Source organism: Salvia splendens, chromosome 12, assembly GCF_004379255.2.
Source record: "Salvia splendens isolate huo1 chromosome 12, SspV2, whole genome shotgun sequence".
NCBI classification, from domain to species: domain Eukaryota; kingdom Viridiplantae; phylum Streptophyta; class Magnoliopsida; order Lamiales; family Lamiaceae; genus Salvia; species Salvia splendens.
Window position 1 is genome coordinate 8,256,157 of NC_056043.1, and position 21,894 is coordinate 8,278,050.

A 21,894-nucleotide genomic window follows, 5' to 3' on the forward strand; every position below is an offset into this window, starting at 1 on the left:
GGCCTCCAAAGACAATTGGGGGTAGTGCCGCCGGATGAGTAGTCGTCCACGGAGGTATTTTTAGCTTTTAATTATGTAATTTTTAGGAGTGTAATTATGTAATTTTTTATTATTAGGTATTTTTAGTATTTTAATTATGTAATTTTTAACTTTTAGGATTTTAATTATGTCTTTTTTATTTTATTTGTAATTTGTAATATTTATTGTGGTTTGTAATGAATTTTAATTTTATGGAAATGTTTTTGTTTAATTGAATTTTAAATTGAATTGTGCTCTTCCTTGCGGAAGAGGACAACTGTGGGTGTTGTGCTCTTGCCAGAGAGCAAATAGAAAAAGTGGGGTCGAGTCCACAACCGTGCTCGCTGGCAAGAGCACGGTTGTGGGTGCCCTAATCCCCCAGCGAGCACGGTTGTGGGTGCCCTAATCCCATGGTACTATTACTGAAGCTAAGTCCGAATTTTGGAGGGAACTTTTTTCCCCATTCGTATAGGTCGGTGCAGTAACGGAAAAATTAACGGATTAGCAATTGAATATGAGTGTTTGCCAGGCTGGCCTCAGCAAACTTTTGCTAATTGACAAATTTACCCTTTATTTTATTGTAATGTGAAAATAAGAAATTAAGTACATGATCTTCTCCTACGTACTCCGCCGCTGATCTGAACGGCCAAGAATCTCATGATAAATCACTCTGCTGTCTGCTGTTTTCTCATCAATTCGTCGTGGGTTGCTTTTCCGAATCCCACACCTACAATTATATTCACATTGTTATGATTATCAAATGAAAGCAGAATTTTCCGCGAATTAGGGTTCCATTGTAGTCAGAACTCGCGGACATGGCGCGGCAAATGACTTCTTCCGCTTTCCACAAATCAAAAACTCTTGATAACAAATATGTAAGCTGTTACAATCTCTCTTGAGCTCAATTTTGTGATTTTATGCTCTTTTCTTCTAGGTAAATTATAGATTTTTTTTCTGGCTTAATTTTGATTGTAGATGCTTGGAGATGAGATAGGGAAAGGGGCTTATGGAAGAGTCTACAAGGGTTTGGATTTGGAGAATGGAGATTTTGTTGCAATCAAGCAAGTTTCCCTCGAGAACATTGCTCAGGAGGATCTCAACATCATCATGGTCTGAATTCTCCTTCTGAAATACTCAAATTATTTAGTTAATGTGACTAAACTTGGTCTTTTTTTGATCCTTTGCTTGTGACTTCTATGAATTCGGACTCTTTGCTGATTTTCTTTTCCATTGCATGACTTCATTCTTCGTGTGATGGTACAAAAATGACAGCAAGAGATTGATCTGCTTAAGGTAAACTTAATCCGCATCTTCTTCCGTTTTTTTTAATCTCCCTGCTAAAATAAAGTGTATTCAGTCGCATCAATTAACTTTCTGTTTAATGCGTGCATGGTGGCGACTGGCGCTTTTAGCTTACGTGTTTCAGGTCCTATCCAGAATGCATAGTTTTCGGGCCGTTTGCTTAGAAACGACTGGCTCTAATGTTTGTTTGCTTTTATGGTTACCCCTGACAGATATGATTCTTCAGAATTTATGCGTGCGAACTAGAACTTTCTGACAAGTGGCACCTAGTTAATGACATGGTTACTATGCAATGTAGCGCATTAATTATCATGTAATTTTCCAGCTTTCTGATATAAAAATTTAAAATCAACAAGTGTTGCTACCGCATTAGCAGCTATCGGATGTGAATACCCACCTTGAGAGCTCACTTAAAATTATGTAAGAAGATAGAGAAGACAGAGAGATACAAGGCGCTCGGATCTTTGGAATAGAGTCTAGATATAATTATATTTTTTTATTGTTACGCGAAAGTATTATTTAAATCTGAAATACTGCAAATTAATATCAATAGTTATCTTAAAATAGATTGATATATTAAATTATAAAACTAAACACCGATAATTAGATTGACAGGGGCTGAGGCAAAAGCCTTGATGGTAAAAAGGGTGCTATTGATGGTGCTAGAGTGTGCTTCCCCGCATTCACAATTTGATTTTTCATTATTTATTCTAAAAAAATTGAAAATAGATCAAATGCTGTGCCATTGTCTCCTGCTTATATTGTTTGATTTTGTCCTTCTCTTCCAGAATCTTAATCATAAGAATATTGTGAAATATCTGGGATCTTTGAAGACGAAATCTCATCTTCACATAATACTTGAGTAAGTACCGACGCAGACATATATTTCTGCAACTTACTTGCCTATTCACGGCCACAATTTTTCATAACCTGCTAGTTTTTGTTTTTTTTGCTAAAAGGTATGTGGAGAATGGATCTCTTGCAAACATAATAAAGCCAAACAAATTTGGGCCTTTTCCAGAGTCATTGGTGGCTGTTTACATAGCTCAGGTTTCACAACAAACCTCATCCTTTATCGGTTGGTTTGTGTTGTTATGTTTCGGTCATAAACATCTACTAGCATGATGTAATCAGGTGTTAGAAGGATTGGTTTACCTGCATGAACAAGGTGTGATTCATCGTGATATCAAGGGGGCGAATATACTGACAACAAAAGAGGTACACCTAATCTTGTTCAATTTTCGTGACTTGTGTCACTTAATTTGCTCAAATTTTTTGTTTAACCGATCTGCTTTCTCTGTGTGCTGCTTTGGAAATTAGCTAAGCTTTGAAAATTTGATTAGCTATTGCATGTTGTTTGGGGATTTTTATTTTTCATTGATAAAAATATATGGCCGTTGATTTTTGACATTTTTTGCTTCCTCTAAATCTTGTGCCTTTGTTTGCTTTGGCATGTGCTTATACTTGTATGCAAATGTATCAGTATAACCCCCTCTCCCAATCGGAATAGATTATGACATTAAAATTAAAGCCTGTTGAACCAGTATCCCCTTCATCTAACTTGAAATTTCAGGGCCTTGTCAAACTTGCAGATTTTGGGGTTGCTACAAAACTTACTGAAGCAGATGTTAACACTCATTCTGTTGTTGGAACACCTTATTGGATGGCCCCTGAGGTATATTAATCTCTTTCTTAGCATTTGAGGTTTAGTTTCATTCTCTGCATTTGGTATTTCTTTTCTAATTTCTACTAATGTTATGTTAAGAAAGCTTAGTAATATACACCTTTGGTATCTAATGATTCTAATCCACCATATAAACTGTTTTATTGTAGAACGGGTAAGGGGTTTGTAGTAAATAATATAAAGTCGGAAAGAAAGATGGGAGGCTTGTGAGTTAATTGTAAGTGCTCAAAGATTCGTGTTGCGAAATCTAACCCAAGTAGGCCACAGAAATAAAGCAAGTCTGAGTTTACACAGAAACTAGGATGTTATTGTTAGGTATACTAGAACATTAGGGTCGTAAAATGTTAGAACAGAGTAGCTAACTACTCCCTCCGTCCCTGATTAATTGTCACTCTTTTCCATTTCGGTCCGTCCCTCAATAATTGTCACACTTCATTTTTACCATAAATAGTAAGTAGGTCCCACATTCCACTAACTCACTTCACTCACATTTTATTATAAAACCAATATAAAAAAGTGGGTCCCACATTCCAATAACTTTTTCAACAAACTTTTCTTTACATTTCTTAAAAACCCGTGCCCGCTCAAAGAGTGACAATTAATCGGGGACTGAGGGAGTATTATTTTTTGTTAGGAGAAACTTTTCGTTAATAAACTAATCAGTGTTATCAAAAGCCCGGTTCCAGGGGAGTCGCCCTGAGGTGTCTGGGGCGAGGGATATTCATAGTGCGAGCCTGGGGTGACTTGGCCTTGGTTTCAAATCCCTAAATCCTGAAGTCTTCAAATCTTTTTTTACTAAAATAACTTGAATATAATTAATGACAGATCTTCTCCCTTCATATCTGATCTGAATCCCTTCATCTCCAAAAATATTGCCAAATATAATAACTCTCACATTCCTCCAAAATAATGAATGTTCCAGCTCTTCTCCTCTTCTCAAGAAAATTAAATAATCCTTCTTCTGCTCTCCTTCTCAATTAAATCTTCTTTCTTCTTCAATTCAAATTCTTCGTGAGTATCATGAAAAGAAGAACCTGCATCTGTTAGTGGGCCAAGATTTGTGGGGGTCGCGTCCTGTCATCCCGCGCCCTGGATTTTTACTTAATCACCCTATGCGCCTTCCTAACAACACTGAAACTAATGCACTATCAGTTGATGGTAGTTCATATTATGGTGATCACAGTGAAATTGCATTAAAGTTGTACCTGCTTTTGCCTGTTTGATAGTACTGTCTATCGTGTTCCATGATTTTAGTTGCTGATAAAGTAATTGGACCTATATGTAATTGTAACATAGAAATCAATTTTATCTTTATGAATGCTAGTGGAAGGCTTGAACTGCTCTGTTGTCAAATTGATTGTATTTTTACAATGTTAATGAATACAAGTTGATGGAATTGCAATTGCTGTGACGGAAACCACTGTTTTCTTAAATGATTACCGATTTGATGACATATCCGTTAATTTCTTCCGTTCCTGATGAGTTTGATGAACAGTATTTTAGAGATAAAGAGAACCAACTGTAATGGCTCAAATCTTTGAAGAATGATGATTAATAATAAGACTAACAAGGAGAATAATGAACTCAGAAGAGAACCCTTTTCTACCCAAGCACCAAGCACTCTGTTCTGATCAAAGAAAACCATAGACAGGTTCTCCTGCAACGGAGTAACCTCTTTTATTTGCTAGATAGAACCCTCGCTTGGAGCCTGGAGGACAAAAAACCAACTAGACAAACAATAATAAAGTCTGAATCAGAAATAATTCAAGAGACTCAGGAAAGCCTGACCCTAGGTGAGGGCATCCTGTGCCTTCGACCTCCTCTGGTGAACACGATTTGCAACACAGTGCTCCCTTGTGGAAGCTTCTGAATTAAAATCTGTAGAATTGTGGTTTAGCCCATCTTAATTTAGGAAAAGAACAAATGTGTGACAATAAGATGTGAGCTCTGCAATTTATGAATGTTTTCAATCTTTTCTGTTTGGTGTTATTTCTTGGTTGTATTTTATAAATACCTTCACATGCTTACTGTCTTTCTATTAAGAACAACAGAGGTTTTGTTGTAAATAGGTAGTATATGTTTTATGCAAATTTTCACAGTTTCTGGAAGTCGATGCATGATAAAGAACACTTTTTGTCTTTGCCAATTTCAGGTCATTGAAATGTCAGGAGTTTGTGCTGCATCTGACATTTGGAGTGTAGGCTGCACTGTAATTGAACTTCTTACATGTGTTCCACCATACTTTGATCTGCAGCCAATGCCTGCCCTCTTTAGGATTGTACAGGTAGGTTAGGTAGCAGAAGTTCTTACCAATTTCTTTTGAATCGAAGTTCATGGTTTCTGGTCAGTATAGTTACTTTTATCTATTCTCCTACTTTTATCTATTCTCCTTCCCATCCTAACTTGCAGTAACCCTATCAAATGCAAATTATAGTACTGGTGAAAACTGTTTATATGGACTCATATATCTGCTCTGTTACTGTTGCTTTACTCAAGCTGGCACTTCATTTATTGTTTCAGGATGAAAATCCTCCGATTCCAGATAGCCTATCTCCAGCTATTACGGATTTCCTGCGTCAATGCTTTAAAAAGGTCAGCTGGAAATCACTATATATATCTAATATGGCCTTCCTTGACATTATCTGACTGTTTACTTGCGGGGAAGTTCTTACCATTTTGGATTAGAAACTGGTCCCTTTTTTTTTTCTTTCTGTTAATCACTTTACTGCACTTCCATATACTATATTTTTCCTTGTTTAAAACTTTAATATATCTGTTGTCTCCATGATTCCATCAAAACATAACCTGTTCTGAAGTAAATATGAAATAGCAAACGAGAGTCTATGTTGAGTATATAGAGCTAATCATATGCAGGGTATTGTCTTTTGAAGATTATATTGATCTCTGGAGAGACAGATTATTGTGTCTCCTAGTGAATAAGGCGTTCTTAAAGGCCTAGATCACAAAATTTTTGCTTTATACTTTTTCACTCCACTTGTCTCACAAATTGCGTGTGTGGACTGTTGGGGGGGTGGGTGGGTATACTGGATTTTGCCACGATTATGATTAATTCAAGAAGTGTTTTCGGATTTTGATGGCTTTGTTAGCAGGAAAGAGAAGTTAATATGGAGGGTACAACTACATGTTAGTGCCATTAGAGTGACAGACATTTAATTTTACATTTCAGGATGCTGGACAGAGGCCAGATGCAAAAACATTACTTTCACACCCTTGGATTAAAAACTCAAGGCGTGCTCTACAAAATACTCTTCGTCATAGTGGAACCTTGAGGTAGTCTATTAGTTCTCTCTTTGTCCCTGAGGATAAGCACCAATATGATAATTTTTTGACATAGGAAAACTCAAAAAAAGGTCTTTCTCCTTTTTTTGATTGAGTTAACTCAACGAAAATGCAATAGGTAATGCATGCTTGCTTCCATTAGGTCATCCTTGGAATTTAGTCTATCAACTTGAAGTTTTGTGGATATTTGTTGTCTTGAGGCTTCAGTAATTGATTCCATGAATTTGGTTATTAAGTTTTGATGCTCAGAATATTGTCTAGAATGTTATTGATGTGTGTTTAAGCTACCCAAGTTGGGTTATCACCATGCTATGTCTATCAATTGTAACACTGTATGGAAAATACTATATGCTATGGTGAATTTTAAACTGTTTTGCTCTGTATGAATAGATTCTCTTCTATTGTAGTGCTTCACAGGATCTACAATCTCGGAAAGTTGGCCTTAAGGGCCTTATAGTTCATATTATGACCTTAGTATATATAGCTTGTTGGGAGATGTTTTGGTTTATTGGATTGACCTGATTTTCTAATGCACGAAACTATTGTTAATTGTTGTATCTATGGACTTAGGTTCTACTCTGTTCGTGCGCGATATTTAGTCCCGCTTGTGCGGGTTTTAAGAAATGTGAAAGAAAGCGGGTGGAAAAAGTTTGTGGAATCTAGCTCCCACTTTTATATACTAGTATTAGTTTTATAATGGAATGTGATTGTGAAATTTAGTGCAGTGTGGGGTCCACTTACCCAAAATTAAATACTAAATGGGGATTTTAAGCGGACGTACCAAAATGACAAAATGGGACTTTATATCGCGGACCGAGGGGGTACACTATAGTGCTTGGGACTTGGGAGAAATCTTGTCTCTGACACTCTTACTTCCTCTGCATGTAGCTATGAGTTTGTGGTTCAGTTGAAGCACATCATTTCTTTACATTGGTGTTCTTCACTGACGTATGGAAATGCCTTCTTTTCCATGTTCTTATTTTCCTTCTGTTCAATCTGTCATAGATCTTTTGACTGTCGAAATTGAAAGGATGCAAATTTTAAGCATAAATGGTGAAATCTGTGCAGGAACATTGATGAAGTTGGAGCTGGGGGTGCTAGTATAAGTAGCAGTGAACAAGGGCATAATATTGAAGCCTCTTCCGCTGAGAAAGTAAAGTAATTATTGTTTGAAGTTTTCATGTTATGTGGCTTGATTTATCCTCTTATTAGTTGAACCTCTGACCCTGAGTACTCTGTCCTATTTGCCTAATTTTGCTTGTTCTGAAGATGATGCTTTAACTGATAATTTTATATTAAAATCCTGTTTTTGCTTTCAGGATAAAACAGAGATGTCATCCTCGGAGACTTCAGTTGTCAGCAAGTCTTACGACGATGACAGCTCAAAAACTAATCTTACTGAGGAAAGAACAAACAACCTTGATGAAGATACTATTTCAGATCAAGTTCCCACATTTGTTATCCATGAGAAATCACCCATCGAGACCAGCTCGAGCAAACTTTTGGGTAGTCATGACTCAGAGATTGAAGACCAGAGACCTAACCTAAATCAGCAGGGTGAAGTGATGACAAATGGTGAGGTCGAAGGTGCTGAGTCTACAAAGAAAACTGTCGTGGCCAAAAAAGTTGAAAAAAAAGCAAGTGCAGTTGGTATCATTCATGGGAAGTTTAATTTTGGTCAAAAGAACCAAGAATCTAGTCCAAGGAAGGTAAATTTGACCATTCAGATCCTTTGCACCTTTTGATTAAGCACATTTTTTTTTGCTGGAAGTGATTTCTTGGCGCAGGGCTATGTGGAATAGGGATAGTTGTGTGGGTGGATTTTTTTGTAAATTTCTAAGCTTTCAGTACTCTCATATTTATAGTTGTAAATTTGAAGATTCAGAGGTCATTGTATTTGCTTCTCTTTTGAGTTCCCGGTAAATTACTTATGTGCAGCACGTGAGACTGAACACTGTTGTATTTGTCTGCTTGGTATGGAGTAATTGACTGTCTGGTAATTTAAGACCGCTTATTTCCTTAGCCACAGCAACTTAAAAATGAATATTATTCTAGGTCGGAATACAATTACATACTATATTAGAGAAAGTAGCAGAAATGGGTTATAAATAGCTTGTAACACCTTGAATCTGTAATCAGAAATGCGATATTCAATAAATTGTAACACCTTGAATCTGTAATTGTTGAATGAGTGTATGGTTATTTGGTTATGCAGCATGCTCATGGCAGACTGGCAGTGAAGACATAAAGGATGTTGGTTGTGCTAAAACGTGATACATTCTTGTATTCTTTCCTGTAATTTAGTTTTTCCTAGTCTTGCTCTTTTAATCAATTGTTTGCTTCTTCATTCCCTTAATAGTGTTATAATTTTGTCAGTAATGCCAATTTACCGGGGCTTTAGGCATACTGATATAATGGCTCTAATTTATTCTGGTTCCCACCTGTGCAGGCTGTGAAGGAACCAATGACTTCAGGAAGCAATGAACTTAGTAAATTCAGTGACTCCCCAGGTGATGCTTCTTTGGAGGATTTGTTTCATCCCTTGGATAATCTGGAGGACCGGGTAGCTGAAGCCTCTACCTCTGCATCATCTTCAAATGTAATTCAAGGAAATGTAGTATCTGATGGTGGTAAGAATGACTTGGCAACAAAGTTAAGGGCTACAATTGCACAGAAACAAATGGAGAATGAATCTGTTCAGGCTAGTGGCGACCTCCTTCGCTTAATGATGGGCGTTTTAAAGGAAGATGTAATTGATATTGATACTCTGGTAAGATTGACTATATATTATATAAAATGGAATTTACTTTCTTATCTAAATTCCCCCTTGGCTTTTATCTTATGCTTAACATGCTTGTCAGGTATTTGAAGATAAATTGCCTGCAGAAAATCTTTTTCACCTACAGGTACATTTGTTCTCCTGCTGAATTGCTTTCATTGTGTATTCTATATGCTCTCTTCTTGTCCAAGTTAAATGCCAACATTGTGTTAAAACTTGCTACAAGGTTGTCCTGATTATTTGTTGATGGGTACTGCTTCACAGTGGCTTACTAGACACGATTGCGTTAAAAAGGGAGAGAGACTTGGTTTGAGCACCAGTTTTCACTTGATAAACTTTTCTCCTGTCTATGTTTTGTGTTCCTATTTTTCTGTCATTATTGTGCTTAAATATATCGACATAATGGGTCGCATACTGATGATTATGGCTGCTATATTCTATGGGTTTGATAAAAGAGTTTTGACGGATGCTTTCCCCAGTGTTAAAACTCCTTTCTGCTTCTTGGACCATAGGCATAATGTATCTCTTGAGAAATTAATGTGGGTTACCTTAATGATCTACTTGTTAGATATGGAATTAGTTTTTTGTATCCTGGTCCTACTTGTGGTGTGGCCAAATTTCATATGTTTTTCAATTTTTGTTGTGATTCTGTTCCTCTCTTGCAGAAATAGATGCAATTCCTTAACTCTTATGTCGTTTCTCTTGCACAGGCTGTTGAATTCAACAAATTGGTGTCCTTGTTGAGGCCAGATGAACCAGAAGATGTGATAGTATCTTCTTGTCAGAAGTTGACCACTTTCTTTCATCAGCGACCAGAGCAGAAGATTGTTTTCATTACACAACATGGTTTGCTCCCTCTAATGGAACTGCTTGAGGTTCCAAGAACTCGCGTATGTAACTTGCATGAAGTTCGTTAGTCCGTTACCTTGTTGCTTTATATGCATGTGCTTTTGTACCTTCTTGTGTGGCTGATCTGTTTCTTTCATTTCAGGTTATATGCTCAGTTCTACAAGTTCTGAATCAAATAATTAAAGATAATACTGAATTTCAGGAGAATGCTTGTCTTGTGGGTCTTGTAAGTGCTCTGCAAATTTAATTACTTCTCTCTTTTGGGTTGTGTGGGTCAAAGTTTGAAGATGTTAGTCAATGTAATCCGAGGAATATGTAGTGTTTAGGTTCACTTAAACTATGATGAGGGTCAATAAAGGTGCATAAAGCATTATATTTTGTTACAAACTTCTGATTTAAAGTTAAATACCAACTCATTTCTTGATGCTTATCCATGTACGCTGGCTTCACTCTGTGACTGTAAACTTTTGATTTGAGTTACTTAGGATAACTGGTTAGTATTCTGATTATATTAGGATTCCGACACTAGCCATTATTTTCGTCAAGTTACCTACTTAGGACTGGTTATGGTATTTATAGAAATCACTTGATATCTGGTGGGTGATGGCATACTATGGATAGTTTTAGACCATAAATGATCTCCTCTTTATCAAATTGTAATGATGATGACTGATATCTTGATCACAAAATTTCTTCCAACTTGTAACTTGCTTGGTCCCCTTCTAAAGAGAGGAGAATCACATAAATAAAGTCTGTTATAGAGCTTTTTATTTTTTTGTATTGCTGGTACAGACTCTGTGATGAGTAATGTACTTATATAAGAAATGTTCCAGATTCCCATTGTGATGAGCTTTGCTGTGCATGATCGGCCACGGGAGGTGCGCATGGAAGCAGCATTTTTTTTCCAACAACTTTGCCAATCAAGGTTAAATGTTATCTCCTGAGTATTATTCTCTTGATCTATATTCTTCTGCTTCGATGTGTGATATTTGGTCTTTTGTATTCCAGCTCTCTGACATTGCAAATGTTTATTGCTTGTCGTGGTATACCTATATTAGTGGGCTTTCTAGAGGCTGATTACGCAAAGTACAGGTAAATCTACATGGATGCTATTCTTGTCATAATTGTGCATTTTTTTTTATTACTTAAGGGAATGTTTGTGTTGGGATTCAATACGCACAAGACTTTCACACACTCAGGTGAATCACACACACACTCACAGTTGTATGATAACTCACAATGCAGAAGAACACACACTCACACTTAGAGTATCGAAGATGGTAATCTTGGAGAGAAAACTTGAAAACTCTTTATTGATTTTTCACTACTAACTACGTACATGGTTTTGAGCTATTTAAAGCTCTACAATCAAGTAGCAACTGCTACTAACTAACTACAAGAAGAATCAAGAAAGCAAGAAGAATAACTGCTACATCTCGGCTAACTAACTGCTGCACCAACGGCTAGTTTCTCTAGGCCGAACTTCCTTCTCGGTTCAAGACCGAACTGTTGCTTCTTCTTTTTCGGCTCAAGACGAACTCTATTCTTGACTCAAGACCGAACTTTCTTTTCGGCTCACAACCGAGCACTCTCTTCGGCTCACAACCGAACTCCTTTCTCGGTACACAAACCGAACTCCTTTGCTTCTCGGCTCAAGACCAACTGTCTTCTCGGCTCAAAGCCGAACTCAAAGCCGAGCTCAAAGCCGAGCTTCCTTCTTCTTCTCTTCTTCTTCCAACTGAAATGAGCACTCCATTATTACAATTCTCCACCTGAGGGCTCATCTCAGTTCTCGCACAAACATTGATCAACTTCTTGCAATGATCAAACTTGTCTCTACTTAGAGATTTAGTTAGCATATCTGCCGGATTGTGCAAGGTGTTAATCTTAACCACCTTCACCCTTCCCCTTTCAATCTCATCTCTAATAAAGTGCAACTTTATGTCTATATGCTTGCTCCTTTCATGGAAACCCGGATGTTTAGCCAAGCATATAGCTGAGCTGCTGTCACAATGAATCACCATTGTTTCTTGGTCAAAACCAAAATCAGAAATTACTCCCTGGATCCAAAAGCTCTCCTGTACAGCTGCAGTGAGAGCTATATACTCTGATTCTGTAGTTGAGAGAGCAACTACACTCTGCAGACCTGATTTCCAACTGATCACAGTTCCAAACATGGTGAACAAATAACCTGTTTGAGACTTTCTGGTGTCCAGATTTGCAGCATAGTCTGCATCACAATACCCCTGCACAACCTCCTCAGATCCACCTTCCCAGCCATTGAACACAATCCCCCAGTCCTTAGTTGACTTCATGTACCTCAATATCCATTTAAGAGCATTCCAATGCTCCTTCCCCGGGTCTGCCATGTATCTGCTAGTCACTGAGATAGCATAAGCAAGATCTGGTCTTGTACAAATCATAGTGTACATGATACTCCCAACAACACTAGCATAAGGGATAGCCTCCATCTCATCAGCCTCTTGCTTAGTTTTAGGAGCTTGTTCCTTTGATAATCTGAAACTCTGGGACAAGGGTGTTGAGGCAGGTTTAGCATTCTCCATTCTGAATCTCTGCATAACTTTGTCAATATAATCAGTTTGCAGCATCCACAGCTTCTTGCAGCCTCTATCTCTCTGAATATGTATGCCTAGGATCTTCCTTGACTCTCCTAGATCCTTCATTTCAAAGCTCGACTTCAGATCTTGTTTAACTTTCTGAATTTCTGTCATAGAAGGGCCTGCAAGTAGCATATCATCCACATAGAGTAATAGGTAGGCAATGGGAGTCCTGCCTGCCTTCTTGATGTAAATACAATCATCATATTCTGACTTGGAGAAGCCAATCTTCTTCATCTGTGCATCAAACTTCTTATTCCACTGTCTAGGACTTTGCTTAAGTCCATAAAGACTTTTCTGTAGCAGGCACACCTTGCCTTCTTCTCCAGTCTTCACATAGCCCTCTGGCTGTTCCATAAAGATAGTCTCCTCTAGATCCCCATTGAGGAAGGCTGTCTTCACATCAAGCTGTTGTAGCTCCCAGTCTAGCTGGTTCACAACTGCCAACAAGATCCTAATCGAAGTGTGCTTAACAACTGGAGCAAATACTTCATTGAAATCAATTCCTTCTTGCTGTGTGAAGCCCCTAGCCACCAGCCTTGCCTTGTATCTGATTCTATCTTTATCAGTGGTCTCAATCTTTTTCTTAAACAACCACTTACAACTGATCAGCCTCCTTTCTTTTCCATCTGTAGTCAGTCTGGATTTATCCACCAAAATCCATGTTTTGTTCTTGAGTAAAGATTCCATTTCCTCATTCATGGCTTCAATCCACCTTTCTCTGTCTTTACTCTTCATGGCTTCTTTATATGTGAGAGGATCTGCAATATCAATGCCCTCAGCAGCACAAAGTGCATAGTAGACCACATCAGAAAACCTTTCAGGTGGTCTTGTATTTCTTCTGCCTCTATCTCTTGCTATCTGGTATTCTCTGGCAGAATCTGCTGTAGGCTCATCAATTTTTCTACCTCGAGCTAGAGCACCATCATCCTCTGGTTCAGACTCACTTTCTGAGTCAGAGGCTCCACCTGCTCCTTGGCAAAGTCCCACTGGCTCCACCTTGAGGAAATCACTCTCGACTTCATTGGAGTCCAGCTTCCTTTTTAAGTATGGCATCTGATCCTCCAAGAACACAACATCCCTACTCACCACCACCTTCTGCCTACCAGGCTCAATGCACCAGAGCCTATACCCCTTAACACCCCTCTGATACCCCAGCAATATGCATTTTAGAGCCCTAGCCTCAAGCTTACTTTGCCTAGCATGAGCATAGGCTGCACACCCAAACACCTTGTATTTTGAGTAGTCACTATGGGCTCCATACCACATGTAATCAGGAGTCTCAGACTTAAGGGCAGTAGATGGACACTTGTTTATGAGATAGGCTGCTGTATGCACAGCCTCTCCCCAAAATCTGTTGCTCAGACCAGAACTGAGTAACAAGCACCTTACTCTCTCTAGGATAGTCCTATTCATCCTCTCCACAACACCATTTTGCTGGGGGTTACCAGGAACAGTGCGGTGCCTCTTCATACCCTTCTCTTTGCAAAACAGATCAAACTCAGTAGACAAGAATTCCAAGCCATTGTCAGTTCTTAGGCATTTAACACTCCTTCCCTTCTCTAGCTCCACCTCTTTACACCATATCTTGAATTTTGTGAATGTCTCTGATTTTTCTTTCAGTATATACACCCACAGTTTCCTAGTGTAGTCATCAATAATAGCAAGGTAGTATTTCCCACCACCAATTGAGCTTACAGGTGAAGGGCCCCAGAGATCACTATGTATGTAGTCTAATGGGGCTGTAGAAGAGTGAATACCTGTAGGATAGGGTGCCTTCTTTGCTTTTCCAAGTATACACTGCTCACAGGGGTCCATCTTGTTGAAATCTCCAGAGATCAGGCCCTTCTTGATGAGTTCTTTCAAGCTTCCTTCTGCTGGATGGCCCAATCTCTTGTGCCATAGCATTATGGAATCATCTGACACTGCATTGCTTTCTCCATCAACAGCCTTAGCCTTCAGGTAATAGAGAATGTGCTCTCTGTCAGCCTCCATCATCACTGCATTCCCAGATTTCACAAGCATCTTTCCCTGACTCATCAATATGGTGAACCCTTTCTCCTCCAGCATTCCCAATGAGATGAGATTTCTTTTCACTTCCGGAATGTACCTCACCCCAGTTAGGATCTTTATAGAACCATCTTGCAAACTTAGCTTCACTTTCCCTATCCCTTTGATCTGACACACATGGTTATTTCCAAGAACTACAGTCCCTGATGCTTCCTGAAGATCATGAAACCAAGATTTGTTGGGGCACATATGGAAGCTGCACCCTGAGTCCATTATCCACCTGTGACTGATCCCATTATCACTTACATTCATGAGTTGAGCAGGGGGATCAGTACTCTCTACACAATCAGAAGTGTTGTGGCCCTCAGAGGCTAGTTTTCTCTTCCAGGCATGGCAGTCCTTCTTCAAGTGCCCTGGTTTCTTGCACCAAAAACATGCTCTGGTTTCCTTCTGAGCATCAGAACTTGAGGGTTTAGAGCCCTCAAATTTTTTCTTGAAGTTCTGCTTTTTGAACTTCTTCACATTCAAGGCCTCTGCAGCTTGAACATTGGAGCTTGCAGAGCTTCTGCTGGTAGTCTTCTGGAGTTCCTTAGCCATCAAGGCCGAGTAGACTTCTGCATAGGTGATAGGCTTATCTCTGCCATAGATAATTGCATCACTCAACTGGTCATACGAGCTAGGCAAGGCATTCAATGTAAGAATGGCCTTGTCTTCATCTGAAATTTTAACATCCACAGAGCCCAGATCATCAATGATCTTATTGAACTCCTCCAACTGCTCTATGATAGATTTTTCACCAGAAAAACTATAGGCATAGAGCCTCTTCTTGAGATACAGCCGGTTAGCCAAAGATTTTGCCAGGTAAACTTCATCTAACCTGTTCAAGATCTCCACCGCAGTCTTGGCTTCTTGAACTTCCCTCAAGACCTTATCTCCAAGGCACAGAATCACTGCAGAATGTGCCTTGAGCTGCATCTCCTCCATCCTTGCCTGAGCTTTATCATCAAGCATTGGAGCCTTTCCTTTCTCTTCTGTATTTGCAAGAACTGCGGCCAAGCCTTGTTGAATCAAGACCGCCTTCATCTTCATCTTCCACAGGCTATAATCATTCTTGCCTGTGAACTTTTCTGCATCAAGCCTTGCTGCCATCTCTGAAACCGTTTGATCCTCTGCAAATCAGCTTCAATATCCCCTTCCCACAGACGGCGCCACTTGTTGGGATTCAATACGCACAAGACTTTCACACACTCAGGTGAATCACACACACACTCACAGTTGTATGATAACTCACAATGCAGAAGAACACACACTCACACTTAGAGTATCGAAGATGGTAATCTTGGAGAGAAAACTTGAAAACTCTTTATTGATTTTTCACTACTAACTACGTACATGGTTTTGAGCTATTTAAAGCTCTACAATCAAGTAGCAACTGCTACTAACTAACTACAAGAAGAATCAAGAAAGCAAGAAGAATAACTGCTACATCTCGGCTAACTAACTGCTGCACCAACGGCTAGTTTCTCTAGGCCGAACTTCCTTCTCGGTTCAAGACCGAACTGTTGCTTCTTCTTTTTCGGCTCAAGACGAACTCTATTCTTGACTCAAGACCGAACTTTCTTTTCGGCTCACAACCGAGCACTCTCTTCGGCTCACAACCGAACTCCTTTCTCGGTACACAAACCGAACTCCTTTGCTTCTCGGCTCAAGACCAACTGTCTTCTCGGCTCAAAGCCGAACTCAAAGCCGAGCTCAAAGCCGAGCTTCCTTCTTCTTCTCTTCTTCTTCCAACTGAAATGAGCACTCCATTATTACAGTTTGGTAGAGTAGTTAGGGTGCATTTTTAATCACTTAAGGGTGTGTTTGATAGAGTAGTGAGTATAAAGCAAGTTTAAAAATTGTGATAGTTTGTATATCTATGTTACCGGTAGCCTAGTCATAAAACCAAGTTAAATAAAATAAGCTGTTTGGCAATGTAAATGTTTACACTTTGGAATAGATTAACCTAAGTAAATACTAAAAATGGCCTTACAATAATCCGTTAAGGCTAAAATAACCTTCGAACTCCCTGCACTCTCTCTTCTCTCTGCTCTTCCTCTCCCTCCAATTATCTCCTCACCTCAGCCTCCACCTGCTTCTGCTCTTGTGGTGGTATTCTTGTATACTCTTCTCTCTGCTCTTCCTATCCCTCCAATTATCTCCTCACCTCAGCCTCCACCTGCTTCTGCTTCCGCTTGTTGTGGTATTGTTGTATGCTCAACGAATGGTGGGTCTTACCGCAGCCGTTTCGATTGGAACGAGATCACCAGAGTAAAGGAGATGAGCTCACAGTGGATTCGTCGTTGTCTTGTGCTTTCCGATTCGATTCAAATGGCTCACGGTGGCCATCGTTGTTTTCTTGTGTTCGACGAAGGGAAGAATGATGAAGGAGGCTGGTGGTCGAGACGGATGAGGACGTTCCTGGCTGCTACAACGGGTTTCTTTGTTTACTTATCTGGGCTACCAAATGAGTAGTAAACAAAGATAAATTATCTAATAAGATGTCAGTTAGGAAAATGTGACTGTATGTCATCTGTTGCCAAACAGTTATGGTACTGGCATTTTATTTTGGACTGATGACATGATATGCACTTATGAAAGAGGTACTCATCTTGGTTTGTGTAAAAGACATTTAGTATTTCATCTAGACTAGCTATGGGGTACTATAGCCATTTAGTAAATTATCTTTGGAACTCGTCCATATTTTTGAGTCATTATATTATTGTGAAAGAGGTACTCGTCTTGGTTTACCTATTGGTATGCTAATTACTTTTGTTATCTCAATTCCAGGGAAATGGTTCATATGGCTATTGATGGCATGTGGCAAGTTTTTAAGCTTCAAAAGTCAACCTCTAGAAATGATTTTTGTCGTATAGCTGCTAAGAATGGGATACTACTCAGACTTATTAATACCCTTTATAGTTTGAATGAGGCAACCCGTCTAGCTTCTATAGCTTCTGGTGGTGGGTTTGCTCCAGATGGTTTAAGTTCACGACCAAGATCTGATGCTCTGGATTCCAACAGTCCATTTACGCGAATAGATTCTGCATTTTATGGGAATGACCTGCCTGATCACCTTAAAGTCAAGCATGGAGATCATATTTCACAAACTGGAATGTTAGAACCTTCGCATGCATCTGCATCACACTCTCCTGAATTGAGATTTATTGCTTCAGATGCTGATAGGCCTCGATCCAGTGTTTCTAATGTAGAGGCATTGGGTGGTTCAAGAGTCACAGATCCTGCGTCTTTGGACAGATTATCCAATTCGGCAATAAAGGATCACCTTCCAACTAGAGACAGGGAAAGTGTAGACAGGTGGAAGAATGAGCCTTCGAGAGCTGAAGTTGACCTAAAGCAGCAAAGAGGAGCTAATGTAGCAACTGGAAGAATATCCATGGATAAGGCTCCAAAATCCATGGATGTCGCAACAAATGGATCAGCTGCTCACACTGGTAGTCAGCAAGAGAGCATTCAACCCCTTTTGAGTTTGTTGGATAAAGAACCTCCATCACGCCATTTCTCGGGGCAGCTTGAGTATGTGAAACATCTTACAGGGATGGAGAAACACATGGAGAAACACGAAAGTATTTTGCCTCTTTTACATGGATCAACTGACAAGAAAACAAATGGTCTTGACTTTTTGATGGCTGAATTTGCAGGTGAGCAATATATGCTCATTTTGCATGGTTGGCTACTTGTCTTGAGATTCGCTCTCTGACTTACTCTTTTATACCCGACACTAGTACCACAATTACATGCCTGAAGGATAAATTGCTTTAGAATCTTTTAGTTTTGATTCATTGTGAGAATTGAGTCTTGGACATATTGCTTGGTAGTTTTACTTTGTGAATGGTCATTTTAGCCATTGTAGCTTTCTCTCAGTTATAAGCACTAACTTATTGCGACCCTAATAGTTTCTAGTTTCTTTCCAGAGGTCTCTGGAAAAGGAAGGGAAAATTCTAATGTGGATTCGTTGCCTAGAAGTTCACCTCAAGTAGCTAATAAGAAACATGGACCTCTGACATCGAACGGGGGAACTGTTGCTGCTTCTGGACTCGCATCACAGAGAGCATCTGGTGTGCTATCTGGTTCAGGAGTTCTGAATGCCAGACCAGGGAGTGCGACATCGTCCGGACTACTTACCCATATGGTCTCACCATGGAATGTTGATGTTGCTCGGGAGTATCTGGAAAAGGTTGCAGACCTTCTATTTGAATTTGCTGCAGCAGACGCAGCAGTAAAATCTTATATGTGTAGCCAAAGTTTGCTTAGTCGTCTCTTCCAAATGTTTAATAAGATAGAACCCCCGATTCTTTTAAAGGTATAGTAAAAGTTTCTCTTCTCTTAGCATTTGTTCTGTTTCTGGTGAAATGTTCTCATAATCATGTTCCTTCAGCTATTGAAGTGTATAAACCATCTATCGACGGACCCACATTGCTTAGAACATCTTCAAAGAGCTGATGCTATCAAATATTTAATCCCAAATCTTGATCTCAAAGAAGGTTCCCTTGTGTCACAAATACATCATGAGGTGAGACATTGTTTGTATTCTTTTTTACTTATGTTCTACTGTAGGGTGATTATACTCAACCCTCTTACTAACTCGTGGGAATGGCTACTCTGGATAAATTAAATTCATGGTTCAAGTGCTGTAGTATAGGCAATGGGTGCTATTACTTTTAGTATTTCTGTATATAATTGAAGCAACTTACCTGAGATGGCAGGGCTTGCTTATGGGTCAGTTCCTGTTGTAGTTCTAGTGGATATACGAGACTCATAAAGGAATCCAGAAATTGGCCACTAAAAGAGCTCCAATCAGATGCAATTTTGTCAGAATAAAGCAGAGAAAGAAACACATCTTTATAAAATTTCTCGCCCATCTCTGCATTTAAAATTTATTTCTTGAGTATGCTTGAACGTGAAGTATAGTCATAGTTATAGGCGGTGTCTTAGGTAGTTGGGTTTACTTGATAAAGACTCAATATGATTCGGTACATGCAGTTGACCAAATACCAAACCATGTGGTTCTATTTTATTGTCTTTTAAACTAAGCGCTTAATTTTCTTGAACTATTTCATTTTTTTTCCAGTATACTTGATCTTTCTCATTGGACATTGTCCGGCTTCTTTTGTTTGCTGAAGGTCCTTAATGCTCTATTCAACCTATGTAAGATTAACAAGAGGAGACAGGAGCAAGCTGCAGAAAATGGGATCATTCCCCACTTAATGCATTTCATCATGTCAGATTCTCCTCTAAGACAGTGTGCATTGCCTTTGCTGTGTGATATGGCTCATGCATCAAGAAATTCGAGGGAGCAGCTGCGAGCTCATGGAGGACTGGATGTGTATCTTAGCCTTCTTGAAGATAATATCTGGTCTGTGACTTCACTAGATTCTATTGCTGTATGCTTGGCGCACGACAATGAGAATAGGAAAGTAGAACAAGCCTTGCTCAAAAAGGATGCCGTCCAGAAATTGGTTAAGTTCTTCCAGTGCTGTCCGGAACAACACTTCTTGCACATATTAGAACCCTTCTTGAAAATTATCACGTACGTCTATCCTGATATCATGTATCTTCTGTATTTTATATATTATGTTCCCTCGTGCTCTTTATAGTATTCTTAAAGATATAACATTAGCTTGATTAAGATCTACTAAGTGATGCATAACTTCTCATGGGTATTCTGGAATTTGCTATATTGACTTGAGTTTCTGGCAAAACAATTATTAATTTGATAATAGGTTGAAATAGAATTTCTTTCTGTAGAAAATAAGAATCATTAAGAGAATAGAGAATGAATTAGAATTATTTGGTGAATGGCACTCCGTTCTCTCCAGATTGAGTATGGCCAACTCACTTTATAGCGAAACTAGTATTCTCTGGATTATATAATGGGAGCAGCTAACTTTATGTGGGTTATAGCATTCCTGTCTGGGAAAAGGATATAAGAAATCCGGGAAGTGGTTTAGTCGCCATATATGCACCTTCTGTTGATTTGCTACTCATGTAACAGACAATTGCATCTGGCTTTATTCTGTGCATCTCACAACGGTTTATGATGCAGGAAATCTTCTCGAATAAACACCACTCTGGCCGTTAATGGGCTGACACCACTGCTTATCTCGAGACTTGATCATCCAGATGCAATAGCTCGTCTGAATTTGCTTAAGTTAATAAAGGTGTGACTTTTATATGCCATATTGTGCTATATCCTGAAAAATTAAAAATGCCTTGATACTAGGAAAACTGTGTTATGTTATTTTCTTACTAGGCGCTGTAGGGAAATTTGTGTGAAACTAAAAATTGTGAAGGTAGCATCAGACAGAACTCTTAACACTTCCATGTATGTCATTGACCAATGTAATGGGGTTGTACATAGCGGTTATCATGAAAAAAAATGCTATCCCAATCGAGCGCTCTCATGTTCCACTGCTTTCAGTTATCAAAGATTTTGAAAGACCAGTCATACGTAGAATTAGTATCTGTGGCTAAGCTTGTATTGTTAGGGGTTGGTTTTGATGTAGTGTTTTGTGTTCAGGCGGTATACGAGCACCACCCTCGTCCAAAGCAACTGATTGTGGAGAATGATCTGCCTCAGAAACTTAAGAATTTGATCGAGGAGAGGAGAGATGGACAGAGTTCTGGAGGCCAAGTTTTGGTTAAACAAATGGCTACTTCACTTCTCAAAGCTCTTCACATCAACACCGTTTTGTAATGTAAATTGTTTTACTAAATTTTTTCGCTTGTAGAGTTTCTCTTATTCCCAACCCTCGCATTTTTGCTGTATTTTCCTTTTCGATGTTTTTGCTAATTTTAAATTGTTATCTATGTCAATTTTTTTGTAATTACTCTCTGCAAACGGAAGTGACAAAGCAACATAATGTGTGTGTATTTTTATCATCTTGTATTAAATGCAAAATGTGAAATTTACTTCTTATTGCCGATACAATAGCTTAATAACATTTGACACTTACGTCCATATTGGATGTATAATCAAAGCTAGAGGTGGGTCGATACGAGATTTCGTATTGAAAACGTTGTATCGTATATCGTATCGAAAATATGGATATGAAAGAATTTTATATCGTTATTGTATCGAAAGTTTTGATATATCGAACTTTCGATATGGATAATATCAATATCGATATCGTATCGAATACCTGTATGTCGAAAATTATAATTTCAAAACTTAAAATTCACACAAAAATTAATAAAACTTCAACACTCTTATCTCCATAATAAAAAAAAACACAGCCAAGTACAATTAAATGGATTTATATATATTTATAATT

General features: G+C 38.8%; 1 protein-coding gene across 2 annotated transcripts; it reads left to right on the forward strand.

Annotated features, from left to right (window-relative positions):
* Positions 1 to 639: 639 nt before the first annotated feature.
* On the forward strand, positions 640 to 21,539 carry LOC121758654 (MAP3K epsilon protein kinase 1-like). Of its 2 annotated transcripts, XM_042154031.1 has the most exons (24): positions 640 to 893; positions 994 to 1,128; positions 1,291 to 1,311; positions 2,109 to 2,182; positions 2,280 to 2,370; positions 2,455 to 2,538; positions 2,894 to 2,995; positions 5,157 to 5,288; positions 5,525 to 5,596; positions 6,192 to 6,295; positions 7,373 to 7,457; positions 7,624 to 8,013; positions 8,754 to 9,074; positions 9,166 to 9,210; positions 9,794 to 9,973; positions 10,075 to 10,158; positions 10,766 to 10,857; positions 10,941 to 11,024; positions 17,390 to 18,261; positions 18,535 to 18,923; positions 18,999 to 19,133; positions 19,744 to 20,150; positions 20,667 to 20,781; positions 21,141 to 21,539. In XM_042154031.1, the coding sequence occupies exons 1-24, from the start codon at positions 834 to 836 to the stop codon at positions 21,315 to 21,317; spliced, it is 4,251 nt and encodes a 1,416-aa protein (XP_042009965.1). In that variant the 5' UTR covers positions 640 to 833; the 3' UTR covers positions 21,318 to 21,539. The 2 variants fall into 2 exon arrangements, with proteins under 2 accessions (XP_042009965.1, XP_042009966.1); XM_042154032.1 differs by lacking the exons at positions 640 to 893; positions 994 to 1,128; positions 1,291 to 1,311; positions 2,109 to 2,182; positions 2,280 to 2,370 and having other exon boundaries at positions 2,492 to 2,538; positions 2,913 to 2,995.
* Positions 21,540 to 21,894: the final 355 nt, after the last annotated feature.